At 38.7% G+C, this 16,154-nt stretch overlaps 2 protein-coding genes across 3 annotated transcripts in view; one reads left to right on the top strand and one right to left on the bottom strand.

The window, feature by feature from the left end:
* Window positions 1-16,154, bottom strand: part of LOC134741044 (nuclear receptor coactivator 1-like) — a 104,028-nt gene that overhangs the window by 73,822 nt on the left and 14,052 nt on the right. The gene's annotated exons all lie outside the window — the stretch shown is intronic.
* LOC134740863 (uncharacterized) lies at window positions 411-3,125 on the top strand. Its single transcript, XM_063673515.1, has 2 exons — window positions 411-455; window positions 2,655-3,125. The coding sequence occupies exons 1-2, from the start codon at window positions 411-413 to the stop codon at window positions 3,123-3,125; spliced, it is 516 nt and encodes a 171-aa protein (XP_063529585.1).

The raw sequence follows: 16,154 nt of genomic DNA, 5'->3' as shown, positions 1-16,154 counted from the left end.
TTTTCCTAGTAACTTGGATTAAGGGGTTACCTGGTCCCAATGACCTACGATCCGATGTGTAACTCTCCATTTTCTCATGATTTCCGTGGTTTATCGTATTGACGGACTTTAACAAAACAGAACTCCAAAATCCTTGAAATTTGTTAGACATAGTGGGCTGCTATGGCTTCCTTTTAACGGTTTTCTTGTCGTACAAGCACCAGGCTTACTGAGACGTATCTTCTTTCTCGTTTTCTCATTGCTGAGGATCGCGATCACATGTAATTTGTCTCCATTTCGCGCGGTCATAAGCCGTGTGGACTGCACGGTGCAGACTGCCGCAAGCCGACCTCTTCATTGCGTTCGACCTTCTCACACATGCTCCAACTCGGGCACGTTTGTTTCTCCATATACGTTAAAAGCTGCATGATATGTCCGAGGAATCTAAGGGCTCGCCCATGGCATGTTGTGAAGAGGTGAGTGGCGATATTGAGCTCTCAAGAGTTTGGAGTTTTTTTTCTAGCTGTCCAAGGTATAAGCAGCAGTCTTCGTCAACATCACATCTCAAAAGCACCAACCTTTGCCACTTCACACTTTTTGAGACTCCACGTTTCGGTACCATATTGGAATATTGAAAAGACGAGAGCACGCAAGCGCACTTTATTTGCACGTCGAATACCTATGTTCTTCCAGATCTTTTCGAGGTTAGCCATAGCACTCTTAGCCATGCCAGCTCTGCGGCATATCTCGGCGGTGCAACCATCGGCACTGGTTATCAACCCAAGATATACAAACTAGCTCGCTTTTTGGTAATCGCCGAGTGCTTTGGTAACTGGGAGAATATTTGCCCTGTCTACTACCATTACTTTTTTTTTGGAACGGTTGAACTCTAGAACTTTTATCTTCAATTTTCTTTAGAAGAGCCGCCATTTTGATGTATTTGCTGTTGTTATTCCCGTCAGGCAGGCGACAATAGTAGCACAGTTTGTTACAAGAACTTTTGTACCAAGTCATATTATATTATCATTCATTCTTGTTAGATGGCCCATTATGGAAAGGTGTATACGTTTATAACTAGTAACTACTACAAAAATGTTTGGTTAATTGAAAGCCCCAGTGACCCAGGTGACTGTAACCATAGCAACGAGTGATAAGAAAATGTTGCTTCACCTATTTACAGCTTGCACATTTCCGTAGGGCATGCGAATCTACAGTGTTGTCACTCTTGTCTCTCTCTTTCTCTTGTTTTTTTTTTCGAGAGTATTCGCACATCATTATTTCCAGATTTTTGCTGGACTTAAATACAGTTTAAGGCGCAAGCAAATAAGCAAGAATGGGTCGCAATATAAGCCAGTCAGTTTTCCTTTTCTATTCCACCTTGAGGTCCCATAGTACATGTCTACATGAGCCCTGTGTTTTCGTTGCTCGAAACTCGTAAGTCTTGTCATGACTGAGGACTCTGCCTTCGCATGTGAGACAATGTGAATTCACAATTAAGAAGAAAAAATCCTACTTCATATACCTATCGCTATCTCATCTTTCTTGACGCTGAATACTGAGGATTACTCAGTTACTTTAATCGGTGTGTGAAACAGTTTGTGCAACTGGCTCTTCTGTTTTATTTAATTAATAATTGACGTATATCTGACAAAAAATCCATATTGTAATTCAATACCAACTTGGAATAGCTAATTAACAATACTCAAGGTCACGCCGATTTCACGCCGATCATTTATCGGCGGCGGCGGCGTGGCAAAAAAGCCCGGCGGCGGCGGCGCGCCGGCGCGGCGCACACGTCTATACGGAACCCTAAATTTGTGTTCCAGATTTCATCCAAATTCGATTAGCCGCTTTTTCGTAGATAACTGAGCAACAAACATCCAAACATCGAAATATACAATACAGAGATGCTCCGAATATTCGGTAATTATTCGGTGTTCGATGTCAATTAACACTGCTAGATGTGATAATAGGTATATTATGGCCGTTACTTAAATAGGATAAACCCCTCTCGGGAACACCCAATAATTCCGAAATATGTTTTTCCGAATTTCATAAGCACGATTTTCATAATCCTAATTTTTTATAAGTCCGATATATCAAAATTACGATTTTTAAAAACACGATTTAAGAAAATCACGAATGTGCTATTTCCGAAAATTTAAAATCCGATTGTCATTTTACCGAAAGCTTAAAGTTCCGATTTAACACTTTTCCGAAAAAATGTTATTCCGAATTCTTAAATTCCGAAAAACCAATTCGGTCTTTTGTAAGGTCGGAAATATGAGATTAGTGATATTCAAATGACATGTTTCGTTTGAGTAATTCGGTATTCAGAAATTCGGTCTTTTGTAAGGTCGGAAAAATTAAATTCGTGATATTCAAATGAAGACTCACGTTTTAGTAATTATTACGGGTGTCTGTCATGCCGCATCACATTAAATTCGGCATAAAATATTTTTGGCATAAAAATTCGGCATAAATAAATTCGGATTCGGAGATTCGACCTCCAAGAAAACGAATTGTTGCCAGATAAGTGGGTTAGGTTAGGTTATAACTGCGACCCCGAAATAAACGCACTCTTGCCAGAAGTGGGTTAGGTTAGGTTGGAACTGTGACCCCCAAGTAAACGAACTGTTGCCAGAAGTGGGTTAGGTTAGGTTTGAACTGCGAAGCGGCCGAGGGCTGGCTCCCACACTATAGAGGCGGTACGACCAGTCCTCCGTGACTGGGTTGAAAGACGCTCCGGTGTCCTTACCTTCAGACTAACGCAGGTACTGTCGGGGCATGGCTGTTTCGGCAGATACCTGCACAAGGTTGCCCAGCGGGAACCGACACCGGAGTGTCACCAATGCGGAGCCGGCGTAGACTCGGCCCAACACACATTGGCTGAGTGCCCAGTTTTTGGCGAGGAACGGGAGGATTTGGTCGCCCAAGTAGGGCTAGACCTTTCGCTGCCAGCCGTAGTTCAGGCCATGCTGGGCAGCGACAGTGCGTGGGAGACTGTGCTCACGTTCTGCGAGCACGTCATGAGAGATAAGGAGGCGGCCGAGCGCGAACGGGAAGTCCAGGCCGAGGCTGACCCAATGCGCCGCCGCCGCATAGGCCGCAGACGTGCCGCTCATGAGCGGAACCTGCCGCCCTAATGAGAGCCAGCGGGCGGTGGACACGGGGGCGTCCCCGCCCATGCCCTGGCTCCCGAGATGGTAAGCGCGACCTAGTGTCCTGGAAGCGCTTCCACTGGGTAGGTCAGGGGAATAAAAAAGGGTATGGATCCTAGGCAGGATAGCCGCTGCGGGGTCGCGGACGCATTGCGTGAGCTTCCCCGTAACCCCGCAACCACAGCGGCGAGAGGACACCATGGGGTTTAGTGGGTAGTGGGGCCTCTATACAGTCCTGAGTCCCACATAACCGTCCAGGCCCGGCGGTATGCGTAAAAGCATTCCCCATGTAAAAAAAAAAAAAAAAAGGTTTGAACTGCGAGCCCCAAGAAAACGAACTGTTGTCAGAAGTGGGTTAGGTTAGGTTAGAACTGCGACCCCCAAGAAAACGAACTGTTGCCAGAAAAGTGGATTAGGTTAGATTAGAACTGCGACCCTCAGGAAAACGAACTTTAACAGTATATTCGGAATATCGTTATTCGGAAATTTAAAAATTGGGATATTTAAAATAGGAATTACGTCAATTCGGAATTATAAAATTCGGAATAATGGCAATTCTGAATTCGTGATTTCAAAAATCGTAAATGTAAAATTCGGCGTTTTTCACTGTCGGAATTGTTATAATCGGAATTATGTGGTTCGGAATTTAAAATTTCGGAATAATGGCAATTCGGAATTCGTGATTTCAAAAATCGTAATTGTCAAATTCGGTGTTTGTCACCATCGGAATTGTTATAATCGGAATTATGTGGTTCGGAATTTACAAAATTCGGCTTTTCGGAAATATAAATCTTCATGATTTTCATCATTCGTAATTACGACGTTCGGAATTTTGATAGGTCGAGCATTTAAAAATCGGAATAATAAAATTCGGTATTCTGAAATTCGGCATCACGTTTTTCGGAATTATGTAGTGTACCCACCCCTCTCGTATCGTGTTTCTTATAACTGAGGAACGCGACCTGGGCCCACTAGCCTAGCGGAATTAAATGCAGTGTGAGGCTTTATTTCCTTCCAATATGTGGGTAGGATTGTCACGGCACAGATCCAAAAATGTCATCAATGCTTCAACTCGTTGATGCATTTGCTGCGGTTTGAGCATTCTCGGTACCCACCTAGCACACTTTCGGCATGCCAAGATGGTCATGTAGGATCCTCAAAATTGTTGTATCTGATACACCAACTAATGCAGCTAATTGTTTCTTTTTTAAGTTGAGCATCTTCTAGTACGACTTTTTCAACTTTTTAAACGATATCCGACGATGTAACTTCAATCGGCCGTCCTGGGCGAGCGTCTCCTTAAATTGACTTGCCACTTGTAAATCATGGTTTTAGAAGGGCACTGGTCCCCGTAGATGGCTTTCATTCCATTAATTATAAGCTGTTTAGGTCTTCCTTGCTTCGATAGAAATTCTATCACGGCACGATATTCAATATGCTTCATAGTCGCACGTTTGTTCCGAAATAATTTGTTTGAAGGGCGATATCTTTAAAACAAATGACGGCTTTGAATAGTCTTTTTTTTTCTAAAGAGCTCATACAAGATAAGCAAAGAGGTTTTGTAATTTTACCTCCTTCTACTTCATTCCGCGAATATTTGTACCTCCCCTCGGACGTCATATCAATAATCCATTGGTTGTTATCGGTGTAACGACAGACATGACCAGTTCATTACCACTTCGGCGTGCTAATTGACCAGGCTATGTCGGCAACTTCCGTCCTTTGACGTAGATAAACCTCATTATTTACGAAAAGCAAAGAGAATATATAGGATAGAGGGGTACTATCGTAGTAAATTTTGTAGTCACAGTAAATTTACTGCCATCTATCTATATTCACACGATTAAAACTAAAAATATAAATATAAAAAAAAAGTATATATATATGGATGTTATTTTTTTATTTGTATTTATTATTTTTATATGATATTGACCCATGTTGACCCAAGTGACTTGGTTACAATAAATAACTACTTCAAAACGTGGAGATTAGTACCAAACGCTAGTAAAACTGAAGTATCGACATTCCACCTACACAACCAACTGGCCACTTACTGCCCCAAAGTCACTTTTGACGATAGAATCCTTGAATACAATCCCCAGCCTAAATATCTTGGCGTCACCCTGGATCGTTCGCTGACATATAGACCACACCTGAGCAAGTTAAACAAAAAACTCGGAACTCGCAACAACATCTTGCACAAGCTTACAGGCACGTCTTGGGAAGCTAGCGCAGAAGTACTGCGTACAAGTGGGCTTAGCCTGGTGTATTCAGCAGGAGAATACTGCGCCCCGGTTTGGCTGAACAGTGCCCACACAGACAAGATCGACGTCCAGTTGCGTAAAACTATGCGCTGTATATCTGGCACTATACAATGAACCCCCGTACAATGGTTGCCAGCTCTGAGCCATATACCTCCTCCTCACCTTAGAAGGCAACAGGCACTACTAAATGAAGCTAACAAAATAGCCAGAAACCCAGATCTACCGGTTCACCAGGAGTTTATGTGCCCGCCCCGCCATCGTCTGAAATCCCGACATCCGCCCTACCAGACAGCACAGTACCTGATGGAAAAGCCGTTCAATATAAAATCGAGCTGGAAAGACGAATGGACAGCAAACCCACCCAGGGCTAATGTTTTAAACTATGACCCCACGCAAAAGCCATCTGGATTTTCGGGCTCTAGAAAGGATTGGTGCCAGCTGAATAGGCTCAGAACCGAACATGGACTTTGCGGAGACTACATGTTTAAGTGTGGCTGGCGAAACTCACCGGCGTGTGATTGCGGACCTCCAGTGCAGTCTATTAAACACATAATCTATGACTGCCCCAAGAGGAAATATACCGGAGTTACCCTGGACCTGCTCTGCCCTGATGTGAACGCAGCCCGATGGGTGAAGAAGCTAGATGTTAAATTATAGTACCTACTAAGTAATAAGCAATTAATTATTATATATGCGACCCGGTTATTATCAGCCATACGATTAAATAAATAAACGCCATCTAAACGAGAATAGGGCAAAGGTTGGTATTGGTGGTAGCGCCATCTGTGCGATAATCAAATTTTCTTGATTTCCGAGGCACGTTTTTGCCTTAGACTTTATTCATCTTATACGGAGTTATATAGGTCTTTGCGAAAAGCATGCTGAGAAAGTGACAAAACAATAATTTGACACTTTTATAACTAAACAAAAAAAACTAACATTATAAGTTCCCCAGGCCTCACCGTCGTCTTAGCCCTTAACTCCGACGAAGTTTAAGTATTTTTATAAGAAAATCTCAAGGAATAGCTGTAGGTATATATTTTCATAAATACAAAAATTTCACCAGGTTATATGTATAAAAAACGGTTCAGTATTTAAAACCGGCAACGAATCCAAAAGATGGGGTAAATGTGTTTTGTACTGTGTCTTTAAACAAACTAATCTATTGAATAGCGAAGGAGTCTTTTGATTAGTTGATAAAACCAGCTCCATCGTGACATTATTCGGCAACGACAGACGTCAGTCAACCTTGACTACATCCGAAATTAAGCAGTCTCGCGATGGTTCAGAAACGACAAGACTGGTACCATTTGCAAACTTAGTCATAAAATCATTACATAACTGCCAATTTTAACTGGTTTAGAAAAAACTACATATCAATTAGCACTCTTATAACTTAGGACAGTAATAAATGTAGCAAGTAGCTGTTTGATTTCTTACTTTACCTACATGGAACGATTTACTAAGCCTCCGCTGTCCATTAGTGGTTCATCAACGAGGAGCATAACATGCATGACCCGTAGTACGAGTAGGTAGACCCTTGAAATTTTTGCAAATGTATTTTTCTATCCCCGCTTTAATAAAATATAATAATAAAATGAGCCCCCATAGAAGAAGAGTTTATGACTATTGCATTAATTTAGAGTTTCAGGCTATATTCAAAATATGGCTTATTTACATCGTATTTCTTTGGAAAAATTACATTACGAAGGACGTATTAGATATAATTTTCCACGTGAAAATTAAGTAAGAATTAGAATATAAATTAGTCCCATCTTCATAAACATAATAATATTTGAAATAAATTATTAGATCATACTAATTTGAGAATCAAACGATGTTACGCTCTGTCGAGTTTAAATATAACTCTTCTAATATGTGTTGACAAGATATGATGAGATGCAATCCCGCGGGAGCGTAAGTAATCTAATCAAATGAAACAACTAATGAGAATCTTAAATGGCGGAATATATTGGTTGGGGACCGGGTGGCCTGTCCCCGTCGACTTTGAGCATCAGTTCGCAATCAATAAGTTTCTGGTACTTACTTTGTTAGCTTTTAATAACCCCGTCATAATAATTGCGTTGGTGCTAGTGCTGTGCGATATGCGTTTTTATCTTTTGATGGCACTGAAAAAAGGCACAGTTTCACCGACCAGCTGGTCGCTTGACCACTGACTAACTTAGCAGAGAACTATGAAATTGCCCTTAATTTACAATAAAAAAATTGCCAACGTTATAATAATTACAGACTGTTTGTGGCAATAGGCCTTTAGACAAAATGTCTAACTAGAGGTACCATTTTGTAAGTAACTCGGTGACTATGGTTATATAGCTGTCATATTTTTTTAAATAATGAAGTAATTCTAGTTGGCAAATTCGATTTTTTTTCCAACAGAAAAATTATAATGCCTCAAAAATTTCTAACATCAAAATCCAACCCGGTGATAATCTAGCTGATAGTAGTCGACAATCCGTTTTCGCTTTAACTTGTAAGGAAATTCAGACATTTTATCATAGGTTATAAACTTATAAACCCTTGCTGATACAGTAAGGATCAAATGATCCTGATTAATGGAATTTTATATTATCTTAAGTTACTGGCAGAGCGTTTGGGAAACTTGATGCTTTTTAACGTTTATAAATTATGAAAAAAAATAATCAACAACTACAACATGTACTTGAAAATGAACATTTCAAATTAATAAACGCCACATGTTTTATTACTTTCATCATAAAAATCCCGAGCTCCTTTAAAGGCAAATATTGTGACGTTAGCAATATTGGAGTTGTAAGTCCTCGCTGTGCCGGTGAGCTGTTGGTTTAATATGAATAGCTCAACAGGTTGCAGCTCAACATGCATTCCATTGTGTAACTATTATTGTTGTGACATTGTGCTGATAAGAGGTTTGACGCTGTTTCCGATTACACTATCATTTTAGATTTTTAGGGTTCCGTACCTCAAAAGGAAAAAACGGAACTGTCTGTATGTCACAGGCGTCACAGCCTATTTTCTCCGAAACTACTAGACCAATTAAGTTGAAATTTGGTACACATATGTAAGTTTGTGACCCCAAAGACGGACGGAATGTAACGTAAACAAATGAATTTTAAACATGGGGGCCACTTTTAAGGGGTTAATGAGAAAATTTAAAAATAAAGTTTATTAAACTATATCGTGTTACATATCAAATGAAAGAGCTCGTTGTGAGAATGTCAAATATATTTTTTTTGTAATTTTAAACTAAATAGTTTAGAAGCTAAAAAAGAAAATAGCCAAAAAATTACCGTTCCCCCTTTATCTCCGAAACTACTGGGTCTAAAATTTTGAAAAAAATACACGAAATAGTTCTTTACCTATAGATCACAAGAAAACCTAATAGAAATGTGCAGTCAAGCGTAAGTCAGACTTAATTATTTAGTTTTTGATCCGACCCCTACGGATTTTTTAAAAACATTTCACTCACGTGTCACATAAAAAATACATTGTTAAAAATTGTGTAATGTACGGAACCCTTGGAACGCTAGTCCGACTCGCACTTGGCTGGTTTTTTTTAAATAAACACGAGGGGAGGTACAAATATTCGCGGAATGAAGTAGAAGGAGGTAAAATGGTACAAAACCTCTTTGCTTATCTGGTATGAGCTCTTTAGAAAAAAAAACATACAAATGTCAATTCATAACTGTCATTTGTTTTAAAGATATCGCCCTTCAAACAAATTATTTCGGAATAAACGTGCGACTATGGAGCAAATTGAATATCGTGCCGTGATAAAATTTCTATCGAAGCAAGGAAAACCTCCGCAACTTATAATTAATGAAATGAAAGCCGTCTACGGGGTCTAAAACCACGATTTACAAGTGGCATGGCCTCTTCACAAACATGGCAGAAAGTCAATTGAAGACGACCCTCGCCCAGGATTAAGTCGCATCGTCGGATATCGTTCAATAAGTTGAAAAACTCGTACTAAACGATGCTCGACTTAAAAAGAAACAATTAGCTACATTAGTTAGTGTATCAAATACAACAATTTTGAGGATCCTACATGACCATCTTGGCATGACGAAAATGAGTGCTAGAATCTAGATGGGTACCAAGAATGCTCAAACCGCAGCAAATGCAACTACGAGTTGAAGCATCGAAGCAATTTTTGAATCTGTGCGGTGACAATACCTACCCACATGTTGGAACGAATTGTGACTGGAGATGTGAGGGGACTTGGGTTCATCATTTTGAACCTGAGTCGAAACAGTGGCTAAGAAGAGTGCACCACCTCCGAAGAAGTTCAGGGTATCTGAATCGGCCGGAAAGGTGATGGTTACAATTTTTTGGGATTCAAAAGGAATTCTCATGATCGACTACAAGGACAAGGGTGTTACCATAACTGGGACATATTATGCAATGCTATTAAAAAGACTACGTGAAGCCATTCAAGAAAAAAGGCGGCGAAAACTGTCAAGAGCCATGTTGCGACTGCTGCTCTTAACAGGTGCGGCTTCGAATCGCTGGTTCACCCACCCTACAGCCCGGATCTGGCCCCCAGCGATTATTATTAGTTCCCAAATTTTTAAAAAGAACTACGAGGAAAAACATTTTGTGACGATGAAGAAGTGAAGGAGGCTATTTCGGCTCATTTTGAGGGCAAAGATAAAAAATGTTTTTTTGATAGTCTAAATTAATTAGTAGATCTAAAAAATGCATTAACCCTAAAATGCATGATTTTTTCTTTTTGCCTGATATTAATATAAAATATGTGTTACATAATTGTTCCAGATCCCAGAATGTTTAGATTCTGGGATAAAAAAATTAAAACATCGATTTTCACAGCTATATCAGTGTTAGAATTTACATAGGGTAAATCATAATTTATGTAAATATACAATTATTGGTAAAAGATATGAAAAATCATACGTACTACCATTACAAATTTAAACTATTTGTAATATACCTATAATAAAGATTTTAAATATAAAATAATTGCAAACCCCGAAAAACCGCCTAAATTTGGTATATACTAAAAATCATCAACGTTTCCAAATTTTCCAAATTTTTACGCCATTTCGTCTTTATAAAACAAATGTAATTTTTTTAAACTAAAATCATGCGCAAATTTAAGTAAAACAACGAAAAGTGTATTAATTTATGATCAATATAATTATACAGGAACAAATCGATTTTATCTAATTATGCATAAAATTATACGTTTTTTGCTGTGTAGGCTGCATCCATCACTATGCATTTAAGATTTAAACTCGAGGGTAAATATATTGAAAAAGAAAAATACTTCTATTGTTTTATTTAATTAGCAAATACTTCATTCCGCGAATATTTGTACCTCCCCTTTATAGTGTGGGTGTGCGTTATAGGTAAATACATATGTGACGGAGTTATAGTAGATAAAAAAGCACTATTATGTTCGTTTATACTGAGAAAGAAAAGTAAATCAAGATTAAAATAATATTTAGTTCGGAAACCTATCCCTATCACGAAGATGAATGTATATAATCTAACCAAAATAACTTATTACCAAGAAACCTAGGTCGTCATAACCACTAGGCGAAATAGATAAAAAAACATTTTCAATTAAGAAAATTATTAAAATAATCAAAAGCTACCTTTGCAGAAAAAATTGGACGCTCTAAAAATAATTTCCATAAATGCATTTTAGGCTCTGATGCACGGGCCTTTCTCCCGAGTCCCAGGTCTCGTACCTCCCTCCTCTCTCACTCTCAGCACCAAAACTCTGACGCGTTTCAAAACGAACAGGCAATACACGTGTAATCGAAGGTCAAGAGCTTAAATTTGAAGGTCCAAAGTCATCCAATTTTAATAAATGGAGGAATAAGGAAATTACATTCCTTAATATTTTATTTTGCTTTTCAAAAACATTTTATGCATGTAAAGCATACATAACTACGTAGACTTCTACTTTTTGAAAAGCCTAGTTTTGCATTGATCGGCTCAAGAGTCTGTCTACCTGACATTTCCCTGACTTTCTCCAACATTCCCTGAGCACCGTTCCCTAACTTGTCTTTGACTTTCATGGGACCATGTATATTGTTGGAGAACTATTGTGATGTCAAGTACCTACATAGCAAATTGTCCGCAAAGAATCCCCGCAAATGTAATGCGTCACATGGGCGGGCGGATCGATTGGCGGCGACGCGTGAGCGCGTGCGCGAACTCGATCCTCTCTTATATCGACCGTAACTTTCAACTCGACAACGCTTTTGGGGCAGGTTAGGCCTATGCTCGGGGGTCAAGGTCGCGCTCCTTCCTAGTACTGCTCGGTTTACTGGACTATCTCGTTTAGATTGCTACAAGCGTTTTGGAATCTGATCTCCTAGATTTAGGGACGTTAATTGAATAGGCAATTTACTTTACGTCTGATCTGGACTAAGTATTGCCTATTTATGACGTAGTGTTATTGTCATTGAATACCTACATTTCTTTATTCAGATCAGCTAGCGTAAAATTGGCGATCAATGCAATATTTCCATAACCTCCATTCAGGAGAGTTAATATGTTGTCATTTTTATCACTTATTAATGACACGGGTCATTACGAATTCAGAGACGGCATATACACCTACATTGTGGTCTTTTTTCTCCCGTTGATTTTGTTTAATTTTTTACGAGCTCATTTCAAGGAGCGCGTAATTATGGTAAAAATCATAGAAAAAAAATCAAGGTTAACGAGATATTATGACGAAAAAGGTTCTTATACCCCTCTATCTAAACGAGGTAAATTATTCCACAATTGTTAAAATAATCTAATATTTTTGCGCTTTATATTGTACACCAATTAACTAATTTTAAGCCCCACAGTAAGCTCAATAAGGCTTGAGCTTATTATTACCTAAGAAAATTTTACTGCGGACTAAACGAGTTTTTGACATTAATCCCGGTCGTTACTTTGTACGCCCCCGTAACACATTATTATCCGGCAATAATCCCATTATTGGGAATGTAAACTATTTACCTAATCGGACAAGAAATTTTATTCAAAATCCTCTTGCACGTGTAAGAATGTTTTCGCCGGGAGTTTCTTGGAAATGATTTTCCGGGGCTTGATTATCGCAGTGTGGGGTGTTGCGCGAAATGGTATGCGCAGCCGGCGGCACCAGCCGCTTCCTCCGGCCGGATTGATCGCCGAGCCCGCGGAGGCGGCCGGAGCGGAGCTCGCGTAACCATGCCAACCGCCGCTGCGTCGCCATGATAACCACGCTCACACAGTACTACTTTATTCTCGACTATATTACCTCTCATTTAACTGATTTGGAAATTGTATCAGGCAATCATGTCTTATTTGTTTATCGAGATTAAATGTGCTCATATTACTCTGAGTATCAGATATATCATTTATGGATATAAAGTTACATAGTTTTAAGTTCACGATTCTTAAGTGTATGACCGTGGGCGTATACCGTTCGATTTATATTCATTTAAAATGCCTACCACGATAGCTGTTTTCAACTTTAGCCCAGATTGAATTAACCTAGGCAAATAATCTTGCAGGAACCTCATGTTTAATGATGCATACGTAAACAATTTATGACACTAGCCGTTTGAAAATAAAACTAAGGTACAAAAGAAATGTTAGTGAGGATACCTAACGTATGCGGAGTGAAATCTGGACAAAGTTTTGAACATGTAAAAAGTAAACAAAAAATTAAACTGAAATTATATCTTACTGCCCATTTAAAGTCTTATATATATCTGTCAATTAATCCGGTAAGTTTCATGGGCATTGGATTCTTTCTCTTGAAATTATGGTCAATCTAGAAGAACACCGTCGCGAAACTGTAGGGAAGAGCGGGGACAAACGTAACATTTTGTATTTTGATCTTAGTTTCTGGTTCTGGGAAACCGTTATTATTTTGACGAAATTAATGTAGTCATATAAATTCAGTTCAAGTTCTGTCCATTAGCACCTTAATTAAGCTTATTATTTTGTATTTTGTATGTAATAAAAAAAATCATCCGTTGTTGCTTTTGACCCCGTTAGCGGGCCGAAAGTAACACAATGTGGGTCGAAAGCACACAACCTGATAGCACGTGGCGCCCGTTTCGACTAAATGCAAGTTTAGGGGGCGTCACCGGCTATCACAATATAGCAGCGGAGTGGACTATTAGCAGGGTTGATATGATTTAAATCACTTGATTTAAATCGTGATTTTAATCAAGGGATTTTAAAAAAAAAACATTGATTTAAATCATTAAATTTTTACTACAACCAAATCGGCCCAAAATTGTTTAGGGAATTCCCCGGACCACTACGGTACGCACACATGTGCAAGCGAGGGTGTACTTCCTTTTTGGCGAAATTTATTTCGCCAAATTTCACTTGGCAACAAACTTTTCGCCAAAGTTTCATTTGGCAAACCAATCGTTGGCATAACCTTACTTCGCAACCATTTCATTTCCCAACCCCATACTTGCGAAATGAAAATGACGTACTAGGTTGGGTTAGGTTAGGTTGGATTATGTAAATTTGCGAAATGAAATTTCGCCCAACTAAAAATATGGGATAAATAGTTTGGGAACTGAAAGTTTGTGAAGTAATTTTCGCCGAAACATCAGTAAACCGCAAGCGAGTCATAGCGTAACAGTTTCGGGGAATACGAGACGCATGGTACCGAAACAGTTCCAGGATTCCCCGAAACTAAAACACGAGATGCATTTCGCTTTTCGCCCGGTCATTCGTAATTGACTAGTGAAAGAGTGAATACAACAAAAAGATGTCTGGAAGAAAAAGAGATGCTGTGTGGGTTTATTTCGACGAAAAAAAGCAAGAAAATGAACAAATCAAAAAAATCTGATTTTAATCAAATAAATCCGATTTAAATCAAATTAATCGGATTATTATGTTTTTTTTATAAAAATCATGATTTTTATCAACCCTGACTATTAGATAAACCTAAAGAGCCATTGTTACTTTCCACCCGCTGTTACGTTTGTCCCCGCTCTCCCCTATGTAAATTATCCAGCACTATTTCCCTATGGCCGAAAGCGAAGATAGTGGAACATTTTGTGATAGTGAAACATATCTTGAAGATATGATCATCGGCAAACGTTCTAGAAAAGTTAAGCCCACCATCTTCGAAAATAAAAAAAAAATAACTGAAAAAACGGGTACGTCATTCGGTCACAAATGAAAAAAATAAAAAACCGGCCAAGTGCGAGTCTGACTCGCGCACCGAGGGTTCCGTACTTTTTAGTATTTGTTGTTATAGCGGCAACAAAAATACATCATCTGTGAAAATTTCAACTGTCTAGCTATCACGGTTCATGAGATACAGCCTGGTGACTGGCAGACGGACAGCGGAGTCTTAGTAATAGGGTCCCGTTTTTACCCTTTGGGTACGGAACCCTAAAAAAACAACTGTTTTTGCATCATGGGATTTATGGGGGACTAATCATATGTCGCTTAAAATGGAAATTCATGGCCAGGTAACTATTCTTTTGAGAACACATTGGTGTTCAACGGACGAGAATGTGAAAATTGTGAAATATATCGAGCATACGAAGTTTCCTAAAAAAGTTTTCCAGGAAGATAAAATTGTAAGTAAAAAAATGCCAACATTTGTGTTTTCGATACCGATGGCTTTAAAGCACCATAACTGCCGTTCAACATCTCAAATTTGAATAAACTTTTTCTTGCATGTAACGTTGTTAATAGTAGATTGTGTCACAAGGGAGCAAAATGACATATTTACGGCGAGGGTGTACAATTGAATCCTAAACGAAGCGAAGGATTCTATAATAGAATCCTGAGCGTAGCGAGGGATTCTAACATAGAATCCTGAGCGTAGTGAGGGATTCAAGTGTTAACGCCCAAGGTGAAAATAACTTTGCTACCATGTGACACATACTGCTTTTCACATCACCTATGAGGAAATTACATACATATATTAGGTTTCAAAACATTATTATTTTAAGCAAATAAATATAAAAAATAAATAAAATTCTTTATTCAAGACCATCGGGGATCATTGGGTTAGTAATTACCTTAAATTTAAATAATCTTATCTAAGTGTTAGAACTATATACATAACTATCCTTAATAACTATATATAACTATACTATAACTATACATTTATTTATTTATTTATTACTGCGTGCGTGTATCAAGCAGCAGTTATTCAGATACAGGCAATCTTCTGTCTGCTAACATTCTCAGAATGCTGTTGGAGCTGGCCCTCACTCTGCGCACAAGGGATGTAGCTCGCTTGCGCATGGTGGTGTAGAAGCAGTCTACTCGCGCCTCCGCGAACATCCCCGATGCACTACAGAATTTGGGCAGCCCCATCAGCACTAAAAGCGTTGTTATATTGAAGCAAAGATCGATACGGACAAAGTGCCAAAAATATGTATACACTATCTTAGTATAGGTACATACTTCTGGCACTTTGTCCGTATCGATATTTTCAGCTCATAATTATGTACCTAATATCTTTTCAGACAGCAGCAAACACCTAAAATGATACAATGAAAATCAAGTACATTATTTTTGTAGATTTTTCTGGTAACAAATTAGCTCTTACCCCTTTGAACCAAATCTTCGGAAGAACACTATGAAGACTGATATCACATATTTATTATTATAAAGTTATTAATTTAAACTAAGTATTTACAAATTTATAATCAATACAGAACCGCATAATTATGCTTTGTGAAATATTTGTACAAAACTTATTAAATATAAACTTTTTAAATTGCATAGACAAGTATGGCTGCGTTTAAGGAGA

This window comes from Cydia strobilella, chromosome 4, assembly GCF_947568885.1.
Source record: "Cydia strobilella chromosome 4, ilCydStro3.1, whole genome shotgun sequence".
Lineage (NCBI taxonomy): Eukaryota > Metazoa > Arthropoda > Insecta > Lepidoptera > Tortricidae > Cydia > Cydia strobilella.
Note: the sequence above shows the minus strand (reverse complement) of the source record. Positions and strands in the feature narration are given on the sequence as shown.

What these genes read in the sequence shown, in the direction of transcription:
- LOC134740863 (XM_063673515.1), top strand. Translation starts at nt 411, where the DNA reads ATGTCCGAGGAATCTAAGGGCTCGCCCATGGCATGTTGTGAAGAG. An exon ending in CCATGGCATGTTGTGAAGAG is followed by an intron (nt 456 to 2,654) that starts GTGAGTGGCGAT and finishes TGAACTGCGAAG; the next exon opens with CGGCCGAGGGCTGGCTCCCA.